The sequence below is a fragment of the Salvelinus namaycush genome, chromosome 4 (genome assembly GCF_016432855.1).
Source record: "Salvelinus namaycush isolate Seneca chromosome 4, SaNama_1.0, whole genome shotgun sequence".
Classification (NCBI taxonomy): Eukaryota; Metazoa; Chordata; class Actinopteri; order Salmoniformes; family Salmonidae; genus Salvelinus; species Salvelinus namaycush.
Genome location: NC_052310.1, coordinates 7,179,241 through 7,198,982, shown reverse-complemented (window position 1 = coordinate 7,198,982; position 19,742 = coordinate 7,179,241). Strand labels below are relative to the sequence as shown.

The window sequence follows — 19,742 nt, the reverse complement described above, 5'->3', positions numbered from 1 at the left end:
TATCATTTTAAAGTTACAATAATACTTTAAGGATGTTTATTTTAATCGTGTGAAAAAGGGGGAGGCTTGCAAGCCGAAGAACACCATCCCAACCGTGAAGCACGGGGTGGCAGCATCATGTTGTGGGGGTACTTTGCTGCAGGAGGGACAGGTGCACTTCACAAAATGGAATGAAAAATTATGTGGATATATTGAAACAACATCTCAAGACATCAGTCAGGAAGTTAAAGCTTGGTCGCAAATGGGTCTTCCAAATGGACAATGACCCCAAGCATACTTCCAAAGTTGTGGCAAAAAGGACAACAAAGTCAAGGTATTAGAGTGGCCTTCACAAAGTCCTGACCTCAATCCTATGGAATATTAGTGGGCAGAACTGAAAAAGCTTGTGCGAGCAAGGAGAACTACAAACCTGACTCAGTTACACCAGCTCTGTCAGGAGGAATAGGCCAACATTCACCAAACTTATTGTGGGAAGCTTGTGGAAGGCTACCTGAAATGTTTGACCTAAGTTAAACAATTTAAAGTCAGTGCTACCAAATACACTCAATTAGTATGTAAACTTCTGACCCACTGGGAATGTGATGAAAGAAATAAAAGCTGAAATAAATCATTCTCTCTACTATTATTCTGACATTTCACATTCTTAAAATAAAGTGGTGATCCTAACTGACCTAAAACAGGGCAGTTTTACTAGGATTAAATGTCAGGAATTGTGAAAAACTGAGTTTAAATGTATTTGGCTAAGGTGTATGTAAACTTCTGACTTCAACTGTACATATTTGGGGGACTGGGGTTGTTGACCTTTTACTTCTTGTGTATCTATCGTATAAAACATATTTGAATAGAGGAGTATTTTTTAAATCTCAAAGGACCATGACATGTATATTTTTGTTGCTGATCAATGAAGACATACGGCCACTTGGCCCTGAAGTAACGTTGTGTTTTGTGTTGAATGCCCTTTTTATTTTCTATTTGAAACATATAGTGACATTCATCTTTAAATAATCCCTGACATATTTGTTAACATTGTGAATGTTCTTATAAATGTGTCATGTCAGTTCATGAAATAATCCCTGGCTGATTGACATCGTATCTTATCAGAGGTACAGTAGCCTTAAAACCTCTACCGACCCACCCTCCCAGATCCGGTATCCTCCTTAATAAGGCTGTAACGGCTTTCCTCTTCCTCCTATGAGGATGAACTGAGCTGCTACTGTATTTTAGGACACAAATCACTTTCAGGTCAAACAGTTGAGTGATTTGCATGGCTACGTACTGGCTTCCTACTGTACTGCTATGAACTTGTCATCACCTGTTTGATTATTTTTCAGAATGTTTTACACTGTCTTTTTTATACAGAATGAATTTGATTAGATTCCTTGTAGAGGGTGAATGTTCGTGGGTATGCTTCTATTGCTCATTGGCTTCTACCCTGGGTAAGGTGCTGGTCACATGACTAGGAGTTTTTGTTGTTTCAGATGACTTACTGTGTCATTTTGTTTTTGGTTCTATGGATTGTAATGCTACTTGAAGAGTAACAAGGAGGATCGGAGGACCAATATGCAGCGTGGTAAGTGTCCATAATGTTTATTTAAAGACATAAACTGAACACTACAAAATACAAAACAATAAACGTGAAATGAACGAAACCGAAACAGTACCGTGTGGCAACAAACACTCACACGGAAACAAACACCCACAAACCAAAAGTGAAACCCAGGCTACCTAAGTATGATTCTCAATCAGGGACAACGATTGACAGCTGCCTCTGATTGAGAACCATACCAGGCCGAACTCAAAACCCCAACATAGAAAAACACACATAGACTGCCCACCCCAACTCACGCCCTGACCATACTAAATAAAGACAAAAATAAAGGAAATAAAGGTCAGAACGTGACAAAGGCTGCCTAATCCAAAAGTTAATCATGTGAGGGAAAAGTGTACTGATAGGAGGGTATTTGCAAGTGGGGACCTTTACTTTATATCACTGAGTCAACACAAGTCATCTCATCTCCTAGAGAGGAGTCTGGCAGGTTAGCCATTATATGATTAGAACTGGCACTTTTCAACAGTATACACACATTACTGTAATGTAGCCGTTGGAACCAACATACTGTACATTTCCGAGGTAATCGTCAGATTGACATTGTCTCGAGGTCATCCATTATTTCACCATTACTTATCATGGCAGGTGCAAACTCTCTTATCGTAGCGATAAAGGAGTGCAGAGTTAGAACTGTGGACCGTCTGTATATAAGACAACACACACAGGTCTCAGATCACTCATCCACAGGCATCTACAGGTGAGTCTGGTTCCTCTCAATGGTCTCTACCTTGCTTGGTTTGCGCTGAGCAAAAGAACTGCAATACATTGCGTTTGATGGGTTGATTGACGAATTGCTTCTTGGCACAGGTGAACGAGTTCTATAGGTGACAGCTGAGCAGACCAGACATCGCATCATGAAGTGGGCTATCGTTCTGTGTGCCGTGGTGGCACTCTCCGAATGCATCATCCAGTACGTTAATCCTGCTATACTCCTGTTATACGCCTACTATACTCCTGCTGTACTCCTGCTATACCCCTGTTATACGCCTACTATACTCCTGCTATACCCCTGTTATACTCCTACTATACTCCTGCTGTACTCCTGTTATACTCCTGCTATACTCCTGGTATACTCCTGCTGTACTCCTGCTATACCCCTGTTATACGCCTACTATACTCCTGCTGTACTCCTGCTATACCCCTGTTATACTCCTGGTATACTCCTGCTGTACTCCTGCTATACCCCTGCTATACTCCTACTATACTCCTGCTATACCCCTGTTATACTCCTGCTGTACTCCTGATATACCCCTGCTATACTCCTACTATACTCCTGCTATACCCCTGTTATACTCCTACTATACTCCTGCTGTACTCCTGTTATACTCCTGCTATACTCCTGCTGTACTCCTGCTATACCCCTGCTATACTCCTACTATACTCCTGCTGTACTCCTGTTATACTCCTGGTATACTCCTGCTGTACTCCTGATATACCCCTGTTATACTCCTACTATACTCCTGCTGTACTCCTGTTATACTCCTGCTATACTCCTGTTATATGCCTACTATACTCCCGCTGCACTCCCACTATACTCCCGGTATACTCCTGCTATACCCCTGTTATACTGCTGCTATACTCCTGCTATTCTCTTGTTATACTCGCGCTATACTACTGCTGTACTCCTACTATACGCCTGCTATACTCACGCTATTCTCCTGTTATACTCCCACTATTCTCCTGTTATACCCCTACTATACTCCTGCTATACTCCGGCTATACTCCTACTATACTCCCGCTGTACGTCTACTATACCCCTGCTGCACTCCTGCTATTCTCCTATTATACACACGCCACACTCCCGATATACTCCTGCTATACTCCCTCTATACTCCCGCCATACTCCTGCTGTGCTCCTGCTATAATTCTGCTATACTCCTGCGGTGCTCCTGCTGTGCTCCTACTATACTCATGCTATTCTCCTGCTATACCCCGGCTATACTCCTGCTATGCTCCTGCTATACTCCTATATTTACATTACACTACAGATCAGAAGGCAGTGAAAGGTATAATGCCCAAAATGAGTGAATGACTTGAATAGTCACACACAGTTGTTTAGCCTATGCTGCCATAACGTTTATTGCAATGGTTTGACCAGAAGGTCTTGGACCTTTGACCAGAAACTTTCTGTAACTGAGCTGCTTGCCTAACCGGACTTCTCCTCCTCCACAGGGTGCCGCTGATCAAGGGGAAGAGTGCCAGGGAGAGCCTGGAGGAGCAGGGTCTGTGGAATGAGTACAGAGGGAAGTTCCCTTTCAACCCCACCAGGTTTGACGACCAGAACCTATATGTCTCCAGCGAGCAGATGACCAACGACGCTGATGTAAGCATGAGAATGGAAAGCACTTTCCACTTTCCACTGTGTGAGGCAGCAGAGAAGGCTGAAGCACCTCTTTTGGCCTCTTCTTCCTAAATTAATTATTGATCCACCAGGAGAACTTTAGTTTGAAATCAACAATTCGATTACTGATGACCTTTAGGTATTCTGGTGTCATGCAGCTAATTCTTATAATATCATAGGGTAGGGGGAGGTATTTATTAATACAAATCATTATTTCATTATTTGATCTTCTCTAGTTGGCTTATTTTGGAGTGATCTCCATTGGAACTCCTCCTCAGTCCTTCACTGTCATCTTTGACACTGGCTCATCCAACCTGTGGATTCCCTCCGTCTACTGCAGCAGCGCAGCTTGCGGTTTGTAACACACACACGCACAAACACACACACGCACAAACACACACACACACGCACAAACACACACACACACGCACAAACACACACACGCACAAACACACACACACAAACACCCAGGCTAATCGTGTCTTCCCTCCTTCCAGCCAACCACAACAGGTTCAACCCCAGTTTGTCCTCTACCTTCAAGAATGCTGGGAAGAGCCTGTCCATCCAATACGGCACTGGCAGTATGACTGGCTTCGAGGGCTTCGACACCGTTGTGGTAAGGAACAGAATTCAACGAAACAACATGAGGACGGGAAACATTGTGTAGGTTTCAGTACTATCTCAAATATTCTCCTCTTCTTCCTTCTTCCTCTCTCCTCTTCTTCTCCTCCACGTCCTCCTCTTCCTGGTCCTCTGTAGGTGGGTGGGATCCCTGTGAAGAACCAGATCTTTGGGCTGAGTCAATCGGAGGCTCCCTTCATGGCTCATATGAAGGCTGATGGTATCCTGGGTCTGGCTTACCCCCGCCTGGCAGCCTCTCAGGCCACACCAGTCTTTGACAACATGATGACCCAGCATCTCGTCAACCAAGACATGTTCTCTGTCTACCTGACTCGGTGAGTGGTCAGAGTGGAGGTCAACCAGGGCTGTGTCTGAAATGGAACCCTATTCCCTATATAGTTTGTTATACTTTTGACCAGAGCCACATGGCTCCCACATACCATCATGGCTTGGCAGACATGGAACTATGAACTGACGCAACTTCTCTCTCCCTCTCTCTGCCTCTCTCTCTCTTTCTCCCCCCTCTCTCTCTCTCTCTCTCTCTCTCTCTCTCTCCCTCTCTCTCGCTCTCTCTCTCTCCCCCCCTCTCTCCCCCTCCCCCCCTCTCTCCCTCTCTCCCCCCCTCTCTCCCTCTCTCTCTCTGTTGTCGTCCATCTCCAGTAACTCTGCGGTAGGTAGCATGGTGACCTTCGGAGGCGTTGACCCCAACCACTACCAAGGCCAGATCGCATGGATCCCCCTGTCCTCTCAGATGTACTGGCAGATCACCGTCGACAGGTACTGTTGCAGTTACAGAAGGTTTTATAGGGTTATAAATGGTTATTAATGGGTTATATAATCCTATGATACTGGTTGATGAAGTGGTTCAGTACAGTTCTCAAGCAGCCATCTCCTCCTGATCTGTGTATATCTGTGTGTCCATTGCAGTGTGACTGTGAACGGCCAGATTGTGGCCTGTAACGGCGGCTGCCAGGCTATCGTGGACACCGGCACCTCTAATATTGTGGGACCTCAGGCCGACATCTCCAGCATGGCTCGTGCTGTGGGAGCCCACTCCGCCAACGGAGACGTAAGTCATATAATATTGTTTTGGTGATGTGTCACAAAGAGCCAGGCATAATGTTGTGTAAATGATTTGTTCCCATCACCACTACTGACATAACTCAACAAGAACCAGAAAATAACTCACACAGTCTACCTCACAAAGCAAACGCTGTTTAATTCATCGTCTCTCTCTCCTCTCATACCTCTCTCTCCTCTCATACCTCTCTCTCCTCTCATACCTCTCTCCTCTCATACCTCTCTCTCCTCTCATACCTCTCTCTCCTCTCATACCTCTCTCTCCTCTCATACCTCTCTCTCCTCTCATACCTCTCTCTCCTCTCATACCTCTCTCTCCTCTCATAACTCTCTCTCCTCTCATACCTCTCTCCTCTCATACCTCTCTCTCCTCTCATACCTCTCTCTCCTCTCATACCTCTCTCTCCTCTCATACCTCTCTCTCCTCTCATACCTCTCTCTCCTCTCATACCTCTATTTGTCTCTCTCTCTTTTCAGAATGTGGTGAACTGTAACAACGTCAACAACATGCCAGCGATGGTCTTCCACATCCACGGACAGGCCTTCACTCTCCCAGCCTCCACCTACGTCCGCCAGGTGTGTGTGTGTGTGTGTGTGTGTGTGTGTGTGTGTGTGTGTGTGTGTGTGTCTGTGGTGTGTGTAGATCTTACGTAGCCATGAAGTGACCGTAACATTGTTTTGACTAGTTCTCTGTCTCTCTGCCACCCGTACAGTCCACCTACTATGGCTGCCGCACCGGTCTCCAGTCTAGTAACTCCGACCTGTGGATTCTGGGTGACATCTTCATCCGACAGTACTATTCCATCTTCAGCAGAGCCCAGAACATGGTGGGTCTGGCCCTGGCTAGATAATCCAACACAGATCAACAATGTATCCCGTGACGCCATATGAACAACAAAATGAGCGTATCTCTCCAGTGCAATCGTATCTATTCTAAAGCTATGTTTGAGTAGTTTGTGATAGGAAGTGATTGTGCTCTATGTCTATAATTGTTATTAGTTCATCCAAAAGAATAAAACGGAGTCTTAGCACGATGAGTGGTCAGATGGTCTTGTTTGGTTCATTCGTGCTGTGATTATGAATAAAGCACACACTGCATAATCAATCTGAAAACATAAAACTATGTCTATGCATCTATTCACTTCCTTTCCTGTAGTGCCACCTTGTGGTCAAATATGTGACTACTCCTTTGGCCCTGAACTCTGTGCCAAAACTGGCAGAGTTGGTTGGAGAGTTGGACTTGCTGTGTCAAGCAAAAGTAGGCAACCAGTCCACTGAGCCAGCCAGTCCTTTGACAATGACAAGGCACATTGGATTATGGATGTTAATACTCTCAAGGACACGGTCGTCGCTTTGCCCAGCTCTCTGCTAAGTACCACTCTCCTGAGAGGTGACAAGCTGCACAGCCAATGATTTAAAAATACACTCGATCAGTGGTTCCCCAACTTTTTATAGTCCCGTACCTCTTCAAACATTCAACCTCCAGCTGCCTACCCCCTCCAGCACCAGGGTCAGCGCACTCTCAATGTTGTTTTTTGCCATCATTGTAAGCCTGCCACACACACACTATACAATACATTTATTAAACATAAGAATGAGTGTGAGTTTTTTGTCACAACCCGGTTCGTGGGAAGTGACAAAGAGCTCTTATAGGACCAAGGCACAAATAATAATATAATAATCAATAATTTTGCTCTTTATTTAACCATCTTACATATAATATTGTGAATAACTCACCACAGGTTAATGAGAAGGGTGTGCTTGAAAGGATGCACATAACTCTGCAATGTTGGGTTGTATTGGAGAGAGTCTCAGTCTTAAATCATTTTCAACACACATTCTGTGCCCGTATTTAGTTTTCATGCTAGTGAGGGCCGAGAATCCACTCTCACATAGGTACGTGGTTGCAAAGGGCATCAGTGTCTTAACAGCGCGATTTGCCAAGGCAGGAAACTCTGAGCGCAGCCCAATCCAGTAATCTGGCAGTGGCTTCTGGTTAAATTAAATAAAAATTTCACAGAACCGCTTGTTGCAATTTCGATGAGCCTTCCTTGTTCAGATATCAGTAAGTGGACTGGAGGCAGGGCATGAAAGGCATAACGAATCCAGGGGTTTGTGTTATCTGTTTCAGGAAAGTACCTGCGTAATTGCTCACCCAACTGACTCAGGTGCTTCGCTATATCACATTTGACATTGTCTGTAAGCTTGAGTTCATTTGCACACAAAAAATCATACAATGATGGACCTGTGTGTTGTCCTTGTTGATGCAGACAGAGAAGAGCTCCAACTTCTTAATCATAGCCTCAATTTTGTTCCGCACATTGGATATAGTTGCGGAGAGTCCCTGTAATCCTAGATTCAGATCATTCAGGTGAGAAAAAACATCACCCAGATTGGCCAGTCGTGTGAGAAACTTGTCATCATGCAAGCGGTCAGACAAGTGAAAATGATGGTCAGTAAAGAAAACTTTAAGCTCGTCTCTTTATTAAAAACATTTTTGACAATACTTTGCCCCTTGATAACCAGCACACTTCTGTATGTTGTAAAAGCGTTGCATAGCTCAGAAAATACACGAGAGTTCAGGGTCCTTAAAATAAACATCCTTAAAGTGTAATTGTAAGTTTAAAATTATATTATGTGAGCTAACATTAAAAGAAGCATCCTTAAAGTCTAATTTCTAGGAAGTACTAATGGTACTGTCCGCGTTCATACACAGGTGCTTTTTCAAAGGCTATGTCAAATACTCCAGTGACTGTAATTGGCTCCAATTAGTTTAATTGGCTCCGATGAGTTAATTGGATCCAATGAATGTAATTGGCTTCAATTAGTTTAATTGGCTCCAATGAGTGTAGTTGGCTCCAATGAGTTTAATTGGCCTCAATGAGTGTAATTGGCTCCAATGTCTGTAATTGACTCCAATGAGTGTAATTGGTGCCAATGAGTGTAATTGACTCCAATGAGTGTAACTGACTCCAATGAGTGTAATTGACTCCAATGTGTGTAATTGGTGCCAATGAGTGTAATTGACACAAATGAGCGTAATTGACTCCAATGAGTGTATTTGGCACCAATGAGTGTAATTGACGCCAATGAGCGTAATTGACTCCAATGTGTGTAATTGACTCCAATGTGTGTAATCGACTCCAATGAGTGTAATTGACTCCAATGAGTGTAATTGACTCCAATGAGTGTATTTGGCACCAATGAGTGTAATTGACGCCAATGAGCGTAATTGACTCCAATGTGTGTAATTGACTCCAATGTGTGTAATCGACTCCAATGAGCGTAATTGACTCCAATGTGTGTAATCGACTCCAATGAGTGTAATTGACTCCAATGTGTGTAATCGACTCCAATGAGCGTAATTGACTCCATTGTGTGTAATCGACTCCAATGAGTGTAATCGTCTCCAATGAGCGTAATTGAATCCAATGTGTGTAATTGACTCCAATGTGTGTAATCGACTCCAATGAGCGTAATTGACTCCAATGAGCGTAATTGACTCCAATGAGCGTAATTGACTCCAATGAGCGTAATTGACTCCAATGTGTGTAATTGACTCCAATGTGTGTAATCGACTCCAATGTGTGTAATCGACTCCAATGAGCGTAATTGACTCCAATGTGTGTAATCGACTCCAATGAGCGTAATTGACTCCAATGAGCGTAATTGACTCCAATGTGTGTAATCGACTCCAATGAGCGTAATTGACTCCATTGTGTGTAATCGACTCCAATGAGTGTAATCGTCTCCAATGAGCGTAATTGAATCCAATGTGTGTAATTGACTCCAATGTGTGTAATCGACTCCAATGAGCGTAATTGACTCCAATGAGCGTAATTGACTCCAATGAGCGTAATTGACTCCAATGAGCGTAATTGACTCCAATGTGTGTAATTGACTCCAATGTGTGTAATCGACTCCAATGTGTGTAATCGACTCCAATGAGCGTAATTGACTCCAATGTGTGTAATCGACTCCAATGAGCGTAATTGACTCCAATGAGCGTAATTGACTCCAATGTGTGTAATCGACTCCAATGAGTGTAATTGGTGCAGCGTGGTGAGCGTACATTACTTTTATTTAGGAATGACACCAACAAAACAATAAACAATACAAAAACGACCGTGAAGCTTAAGGGCTATAGTGCCACAAACAAAGACAACTTCCCACACTAAAGGAGGGAAAAAGGGATACCTAAGTATGGTTCCCAATCAGAGACAACGATAGACAGCTGTCCCTGATTGAGAACTATACCCGGCCAAAACATAGAAACACAAAATCATAGAAAACAAAACATAGAATGCCCACCCCAAATCACACCCTGACCAAACCAAAAAGAGACATAAAAAGGCTCTCTAAGGTCAGGGCGTGACATCATTGCTATGGAGATTTCTCTCACCATTGCTATGATGTCTGGAATGCTAAAAACACACACACACACACACACACACACACACACACACACACACACACACACACACACACACACACACACACACACACACACACACACACACACACACACACACACACACACAGTCTTGTACAGCTAACCTTGTGGGGACATACAATTCAGTCCCATTCAAAATCCTATTTTCCCTAACCCCTAACCCTAAACCTAACCCTAATCCTAACCCGTACTCTAACCTAACCTTAACCCTAACCCTAAACCTAACCCTAACCCAAAAATCCTAAACTTTTTCCTAACCCTAAACCTATCCCTAGCTCCTAACCTTAATATTTAACTTAATTCTAACCCTAACACTAATTCTAACCTTAACCCTAAACCCCCTAGAAATAGCATTTGCCCTTGTGGGGACTAACAAAATGTCCCCAGCTGGTCAACTTTTTGTTCGTTTACTATTCTTGTAGGGACTTCTGGTCCCCACAAGAATAGTTAAAAACGTCCACACACACACACACACACACACACACACACACACACACACACACACACACACACACACACACACACACACACACACACACACACAATTGACAGCCCTGAGTGCGAGTGAAGGGGAGCAGAAGCGAGATCAGTCTGTACGGGGTGACTAAAAAACAGCTTGCGCCACCCGCAGAGGGAAGGTGAGGGAACGTTCCAACACTGTGGTCTGGACCTGTTTCACCTGGAGACCGACAACACAGGTAAATACTGTAGTCTCGCATTGCCAGACTTCATAGTCTCATATTCACTCTCCTACTGGAACACAAGGAAAGCAGAAGATTGAGGCTTTAGGTAGTACTATTTCAAATAGGTAACACGACAATACCTATTAGTGTGTGTGTGTCCTGGGTCGTAGTACGTGCAGCATGCGGTGGTGTGGGACCCTCAGTCAGACCTTCTGTTCTACACCCCCAGCCCAGAACTTCGTCGCGCTGCCATGCCTTGGCATCATCCCTGGGTCCTTCCCGTCTGCCTCTCGAGGAAGAAAGCCCTAATGAAGCTACGCCTCACCCCCCCCCCCCCCCCCCCCCCCCCACCCTCAACTCCCTCCCCTCCTCCTCAGTACGTGTGGGTCCATCCCAATCCCTGTCTGACCTGCATCCAGACCCCAGCTACAGCCACAGTCACAACCTGCAAGCCAATGTCCTAACCCTGTCTGGTGTGTGTGTGAAAACATCTAAAACAGCTCTGTTGTCTCTCATGGTGTTTCAGAGGAGGACCTGCTGAGGCCTATAGCAGCAGACACAGGAGTGTCCGACAGTCCCTCAACATCAGACAGTGGCTGCTACTCCCTCGGGAACACACGTAAGACCTGCCTGACCAGTACACTCCAGACCTAAGCTCTAGACATACAGTATCTGGCCCTGACTATATGCTCCCAACATATTTCCTGCAATGAACATATGCTGTACCGTTTATATTTATGGTTTAATTCTTGACATTGATCATCTAACTCCCTTCCTCTCCTCAATCTTTTAACCCCATTGCCCCTCTCTCCTGCCCTCCCTCCCTCCATCAATCCCTCCCTCCCTCCCTCGCATTTGCAGCTCCTACTCCGAGTCTGCCTTTCTCCAACCTCACCCACACCCACCCAGAGACACCCACCTCTCTGAGGCAACAAAGCCCACCCACAGGAGCTCTGGCCTGGGCGTGGGCACCAGGCCTTCCAGGTGTCCTGGAGCCAGCCAGTTTCCTAGACATTTAGGCAGACACTCAGGAAGCTCTCACTCGGCTGATACAGCTCAGAAGCCCCCCCAGGCATCTAGTGGAGGTGGAAGTGATCAACATGAAGGCCCTGGAGTGAGGTGCAGGGCAAACCTGGATCGCAGAGGGCCCTGAGACAGACAGAGATTGAGAGAGAGAGAGAGAAATGGAGAGAGACTGACATAGATTAAAGTGCCTACTACTATGGGTATATAGTGTATGAACCTTTAAGGTTCCACTAAGCTATGAAGTGTGTACTATACTTCAAGATACAAGTTTTCCCACTGTTGTTTACCCATTTATTAATGCTTCTGCGTTTGAAATTCTACATATGTATGATGAGATTTTTTACCTATTTACTAGTGCTTCTGCATTAGAAATTCTACATACGTACAGTACCAGTCTGGACACACCTACTCAATCAAGGGTTTTTCTTTATTTTTACTATTTTCTACATTGTAGAATAATAGTGAAGACATCAAAACTATGAAATTACACATATGGAATCATGTAGTAACCAAAATAGTGTTAAACAAATAGTAGCCACCCTTTGCCTTGATAACAGCTTTGCACCCTCTTGGCATTCTCTCAACCAGCTTCACCTGGAATGCTTTTCCAACAGTCTTGAAGGAGTTCCCACATATGCTGAGCACTTGTTGGCTGCTTTTCCTTCACTCTGCGGTCGAACTCATCCCAAACCATCTCAAATGGGTTGAGGTCGGGTGATTGTGGGGGCCAGGTCATCTGATGCAGCACTCCATCACTCTCCTTTTTGGTCAAATAGCCCTTACACAGCCGAGAGGTGTGTTGGATCATTGTTCTGTTGAAAAACAAATTATAGTCCCACTAAGTGCAGATGACAGTCCCACACCAGATGGGATGGCGTATCGCTGGAGAATGCTGGTTAAGTGTGCCTTGAATTCTAAATAAATCACTGACAGTGTCACCAGCAAAGCACCCCCACAGCATCACACCTCCTCCTCCATGCTTCAAGGAGGGAACCACACACGCAGAGATCATCCGTTCGCCTACTCTGCGTCTCACAAAGACACGGCGGTTGGAACCAAAAATCTCAAATTTGGACTAATCAGACCAACGGACTGATTTTCACCAGTCTAATGTCCATTGCTCGTGTTTCTTGGCCCAATCAAGCCTCTTTTTTCTTATTTGTGTCCTTAAGCAGTGGTTTATTTGCAGCAATTCGACCATGAAGGCCTGATTCATGCAGTCTCCTCTGAACAGTTGATGTTGAGATATGTCTGTGACTTGAACTCTGTGAAGCATTTATTTGGGCTGCAACCTGAGGCTGGTAACTCTAATGAACTTATCCTTTGCATTAGAGGTAACTCTGGGTCTTCCTTTCCTGTGACGGTCCTCAAGAGAGCTAGTTTCATCATAGTGCTTGATGGTTTTGCGATTGCGCTTGAAGAAACTTTAAAAGTTCTTGACATTTTGCAGATTGACTGACCTTCATGTCTTTCAGTAATGATGGACTGACATTTCTCTTTGCTTATTTGAGGTGTTCTTGCCATAATATGGACTTGGTCTTTTACCAAATAGGGCTATCTTCTGTATACCACCCATACCTTGTCACAATACAACTGAATGGCTGAAACTCATTAAGAAGGAAAGAAATTCCACAAATGACCTTTTAACATGGCACACGTGTTATTTGAAATGCATTCCAGGTGATTACCTCATGAAGCTGGTTGAGAGAATGCCAAGAGTTTGCAAAGCTGTCATCAAAATATATTTCGATTTGTTTAACACTTATAGTGTAACACTTATAACACGTAACACAAACTATAGTTTTGGCAAGTCGGTTAGGACATCTACTTTGTGCATGACACAAGTAATTTTTCCAACAATTGTTTACAGACAGATTATTTCACTTATAATTCACTGTATCATAATTCCAGTGGGTCAGAAGTTTGCATACACTAAGTTGACTGTGACTTTAAACAGCTTGGAAAATTCCATTAAAGGATGTCATGGCTTTAGAAGTTTCTGATAGGCTAATTGACATAATTTGAGTCAATTGGAGGTAAACCTGTGGATGTATTTCAAGGCCTACCTTCAAACTCAGTGCCTCTTTGCTTGACATCATGGGAAATCTAAAGAAATCAGCCAAGACCTCAGAAAATAATTGTAGACCTCCACAAGTCTGGTTCATCCTTGGGAGCAATTTACAAATGCCTGAAGGTACCACGTTCATCTGTACAAACAATAGTACGCAAGTATAAACACCATAGGACCATGCAGCCATCATACCGCTCAGGAAGGAGACACATTCTACCTCCTAGAGAGGAACGTACTTTGGTGTGAAAAGTGCAAGTCAATCCTAGAACAACAGCAAAGGACCTTGTGAAGATGCTGGAGGAAACAGGTACAAAAGTATCTATAGCCACAGTAAAACGAGTCCTATATCGACATAACCTGAAAGGCCGCTCAGCAAGGAAGAAGCCACTGCTCCAAAACCGCCATAAAAAAGCCAGACTACAGTTTGCAACTGCACATGGGGACAAAGATCGTACTTTTTGTATAAATGTCGTCTGGTCTGATGGAACAAAAACAGAACTGTTTTGCCGTAATGACCATCGTTATGTTTGGAGGAAAAAGGTTGAGGCTTGCAAGCCGAAGAACACCATCCCAACCGTGAAGCACGGGGTGGCAGCATCATGTTGTTGGGGTGCTTTGCTGCAGGAGGGACAGGTGCACTTCACAAAATAGATGTCATCATGGGGAATGAAAAATGATGTGCATATATTGAAGCAACATCTCAAGACATCAGCCAGGAAGTTAAAGCTTGGTCGCAAATGGGTCTTCCAAATGGACAATGACCCCAAGCATACTTCCAAAGTTGTGGCAAAAAGGACAACAAAGTCAAGGTATTAGAGTGGCCTTCACAAAGCCCTGACCTCAATCCTATGGAAAATTAGAGGGCAGAACTGAAAAAGCTTGTGCGAGCAAGGAGAACTACAAATCTGACTCAGTTACACCAGCTCTGTCAGGAAGAATAGGTCAAAATTCACCCAACTCATTGTGGGAAGCTTGTGGAAGGCTACCTGAAATGTTTGACCTAAATTAAACAATTTAAAGTCAGTGCTACCAAATACACTCAATTAGTATGTAAACTTCTGACCCACTGGGAATGTGATGAAAGAAATAAAAGCTGAAATAAATAATTCTCTCTACTATTATTCTGACATTTCACATTCTTAAAATAAAGTGGTGATCCTAACTGACCTAAAACAGGGCAGTTTTACTCGGATTAAATGTCAGGAATTGTGAAAAACTGAGTTTAACTTCTTCTGGCTGGAAGCCCGAAGCCGGGCACAATATGACAACAGCCACTTCAAGTGCAGGGCGCGAAATTCAAAATATATTTTTTAGAAATATTTAACTTTCACACATTAACAAGTCCAATACAGCATTTGAAAGATAAACATCTTGTGAATCCAGCCAACATGTCCGATTTTTTAAATGTTTTACAGCGAAAACACCACGTATATTTATGTTAGCTCACCACCAAATACAAAAAAGGACAGACATTTTTCACAGCACAGGTAGCATGCACAAAACCAACCTAACTAACCAAGAACCAACCAAACTAACCAAGAAACAACTTCATCAGATGACAGTCTTATAACATGTTATTCAAAAAATCTATGTTTTGTTCGAAAAATGTGCATATTTGAGCTATAAATCAGTTTTACATTGCAGCTACCATCACAGCTACCGTCAGAAATGGCACCGAAGCAGCCAGAGTAATTACAGACACCAACGTCAAATACCTAAATACTCATCATAAAACATTTCTGAAAAATACATGGTGTACAGCAAATGAAAGACAGGCATCTTGTGATTCCAGCCAATATTTCCGATTTCTTAAGTGTTTTACAGCGAAAACACAATATAGCATTATATTAGCTTACCACAATAGCCAGAAACACAAGCCATTCCCCAGCAGCAAAAGTTAGCGATCGTAACAAACCAGCAAAAGATATATAATTTTTGATTAACCTTGATAAGCTTCATCAGATGACAGTCCTATAACATCAGGTTATACATACACTTATGTTTTGTTCGAAAATGTGCATATTTAGAGCTGAAATCAGTGGTTATACATTGTGCTAACGTAGCATCTTTTTCCCACAACGTCTGGATATTTTTCTGACACTCACATATTCTGACCAAATAACTATTCATAAACATAACAAAAAAATACATGTTGTATAGGAAATGATAGATACACTAGTTCTTAATGCAATCGCCGTGTTAGAATTCTAAAAATAACTTCATTACGATATGCAGTTTACGTTATGGCGAGAGCGTGCCCAATTAGCACGGAAAGCTAGCAAAGTGGCGCTAAAATCTCCTTCGTGAACAAACGTAGACAAAGCAACACGCCTAACGTCCCGAAAAAATTTCAATAATCTAATAAAACTATATTGAAAAAACATACTTTACGATGATATTGTCACATGTATCAAATAAAATCAAAGCCGGAGATATTAGTCGTCTATAACGACACCTGTACAGAAGGCAAAACCAGGTCCCTTCACGCGCTCTCCAGAAAACAGGAAACTGGTGACACGTCATACAAAGAGCATTTATTCGACCCCAGATCAAGTTATACACTCCACTTCTTCTCTCACTGCCTGTCGACATCTAGTGGAAGACGTATGAAGTGCATGTATACTGATATATATCAAGGACATTTATAGGCAGGCCCTAGAACAGAGCATCGATTTCAGATTTTCCACTTCCTGTCAGGAAGTTTGCTGCAAAATGAGTTCTGTTTTACTCACAGATATAATTCAAACGGTTTTAGAAACTAGAGAGTGTTTTCTATCCAATAGTAATAATAATATGCATATTGTACGAGCAAGAATTGAGTACGAGGCCGTTTGAAATGGGCACCTTTTATCCGGCTACTCAATACTGCCCCTGCAGCCCAAACAGGTTAAATGTATTTGGCTAAGGTGTATGTAAACTTCTGACTTCAACTGTACATATTTGGGGGGCTGGGGTTGTTTACCTTTTACTTCTTGTGTATCTATCGTATAAAACATATTTGAATAGAGGAGTATTTTTTAAATCTCAAAAGACCATGACATGTATATTTTTGTTGCTGATCAATGAAGACATACGGCCACTTGGCCCTGAAGTAACGTGTTTTGTGTTGAATGCCCTTTTTATTTTCTATTTGAAACATATAGTGACATTCATCTTTAAATAATCCCCAAGATATTTGTTAACATTGTGAATGTTCTTATAAATGTGTCATGTCAGTTCATGAAATAATCCCTGGCTGATTGACATCGTATCTTATCAGAGGTACAGTAGCCTTAAAACCTCTACCGACCCACCCTCCCAGATCCGGTATCCTCCTCATCAGAAACGCTGACTAGCATAGCCTAGCCTAGCGCCACAGGGAATATCATATAATATAATTTCATGAAATCACAAGTCCAATACAGCAAATGAAAGATAAACATCTTGTGAATCCAGCCAACATGTCTGATTTTTTAAATGTTTTACATCGAAAACACAACATATATTTATGTTAGCTCACCACAATAGCCCAAAACACAACGCCATTTTTTCACCGCAAAGATAGCTTTCACAAAACCCACAAATAGAGATAAAAATAATCACTAACCTTTGAACAACTTCATCAGATGACAGTCTTATAACATCATGTTATACAATACATTTATGTTTTGTTCGAAAATGTGCATATTTTATGCATATGCAATGTGCATATTTTATGCAATGTGCATATAGCTACAAATCCTGGTTTTACATTGTGAACATGGCGCAAAAATGCTACAAATTGTCCGGAGAAATTTTGGAGAGTCACGTAATCTAACAGAAAAACTCATAAACTTTGCTGAAAAATACATGTTGGATATATAATTAAAGATACACTGGTTCTTAAAACCTGTTGAGGACAGAGGGCGCTGTTTTCACTTTGGGGGAAAAACGTGCCCAATTTAAACGGCCTCGTACTCAATTCTTGCTCATACAATATGCATATTATTATTACTATTGGATAGAAAACACTCTAGTTTCTAAAACCGTTTGAATTATATCTGTGAGTAAAACAGAACTAATTTGGCACAAACTTCCTGACCAGGAAGTGGAAAATCTGAAATCGATGCTCTCTTCTAGGTCCTGCCTATAAATGGGCATGATACGTATTAGTATACATGCACGTCATACACCTTCCCCTGGATGTCAAGACGCAGTGAGAGAAGAAATTGAGTGTTTATCTTGGTCTGAAGTGGAATGAATCCTCTTGGAATGACGTGTCACCCATTTCCTGTTTTCAGGAAGGCGCGAGGTTGGACCTGGATTTGCCTTCTGAAAAGCTTTCGTTATAGGCGACTACTATCTCCGGCTTTGATTTTATTTGATACATGTGACAATATCATCGTAAAGTATGTTTTTTCAATATAGTTTTATTAGATTTTTGAAATTTATTCGGGACGTTAGGCGTGTTGCATTGTGTGCCTTTGTTCAGAAAGGAGAGCTTCGCGCCACTTGGCTAGTGCGCTTGCTAATTCAAGAGGGAAAAAGGACGTTCTAAATCCAAACAACGATTGTTCTTGACAAAGGACACCTTGTACAACATTCTGATGGAAGATCAGCAAAAGTAGGACCCATTTTAGGATGTTATTTCATATATCTGTCGAACTGTGTACTATTAGTTTTGCGCCCAGGTTTTGGGCACTCGGTCGCCATAACGTAAGCCTTATGTGGTAATGAAGTTATTTTTTAGAATTCTAACACGGCGATTGCATTAAGAACTAGTGTATCTATCATTTCCTATACAACATGTATTTTTTAGTTATGTTTATGAATAGCTATTTGGTCAGAATATGTGTGTCAGAAAAAGTGTCAGAAAAAAATCCGGACGTTGTGGGAAAAAGTAGCTACGTTAGCACAATGTATAACCACTGATTTCAGCTCTAAATATGCACATTTTCGAACAAAACATAAGTGTATGTATAACCTGATGTTATAGGACTGTCATCTGATGAACCTTACCAAGGTTAGTCAAAAATTATATATATTTTACTGGTTTGTTACGATCGCTAACTTTTGCTGCTGGGAAATGGCTTGTGTTTCTGGCTATTGTGGTAAGCTAATATAACGCTATATTGTGTTTTCGCTGTAAAACACTTAATAAATCGGAAATATTGGCTGGAATCACAAGATGCCTGTCTTTCATTTGCTGTACACCATGTATTTTTCAGAAATGTTTTATGATGAGTATTTAGGTATTTGGCGTTGGTGTCTGTAATTATTATGTCTGCTTTCGGTGCAATTTCTGATTGTAGCTGCAATGTAAACTATGATTTATACCTGAAATATGCAAATTTTTCGAACAAAACATAGATTTATTGAATAACATGTTATAAGACTGTCATCTGATGAAGTTGTTTGTTGGTTAGTTTGGTTGGTTCTTGGTTAGTTAGGTTGGCTTTGTGCATGCTACCTGTGCTGTGAAAAATGTCTGTCCTTTTTTGTATTTGGTGGTGAGCTAACATAAATATACATGCTGTTTTCGCTGTAAAACATTTTAAAAATCGGACATGTTGGCTGGATTCACAAGATGTGTACCTTTCATTTGCTGTATTGGACTTGTTAATGTGTGAAAGTTAAATATTTCTAAAAAATATATTTTGAATTTCGCGCTCTGCCTTTTCAGTGGAATGTGGGAGGAGTTCCGCTGGCGGAACGCCAGAGCAGTACAGGTTAATGCAACCGCTGTGTTAGATTTAAAAAAAATTACTTTAGTAAAAAGCACAGCATACAATAATCTGAGACAGCGCTCAGCCATTCTCCGCCATGTTGGAGTAAACATATTCAACAATAATACGAAATAACATCATAAATATTCTCTTACCTTTGATGAACTTTCATCA

The 19,742-nt window shown here is 42.2% G+C and overlaps 1 protein-coding gene across 2 annotated transcripts; it reads left to right on the top strand.

Annotated features, from left to right (window-relative positions):
• The first annotated feature begins 2,271 nt into the window (after window positions 1-2,271).
• Window positions 2,272-6,695, top strand: LOC120045428 (pepsin A-like). 2 transcript variants are annotated; one of them, XM_038990307.1, is made up of 10 exons: window positions 2,272-2,306; window positions 2,417-2,519; window positions 3,782-3,932; window positions 4,187-4,304; window positions 4,448-4,566; window positions 4,710-4,906; window positions 5,232-5,348; window positions 5,499-5,640; window positions 6,129-6,227; window positions 6,365-6,502. In XM_038990307.1, exons 2-10 carry the CDS (start codon window positions 2,464-2,466, stop codon window positions 6,500-6,502), a joined length of 1,137 nt encoding a protein of 378 aa, XP_038846235.1. In that variant the 5' UTR covers window positions 2,272-2,306; window positions 2,417-2,463. The 2 variants fall into 2 exon arrangements, with proteins under 2 accessions (XP_038846235.1, XP_038846236.1); XM_038990308.1 differs by lacking the exon at window positions 2,272-2,306 and having other exon boundaries at window positions 2,464-2,519; window positions 6,365-6,695.
• Window positions 6,696-19,742: the final 13,047 nt, after the last annotated feature.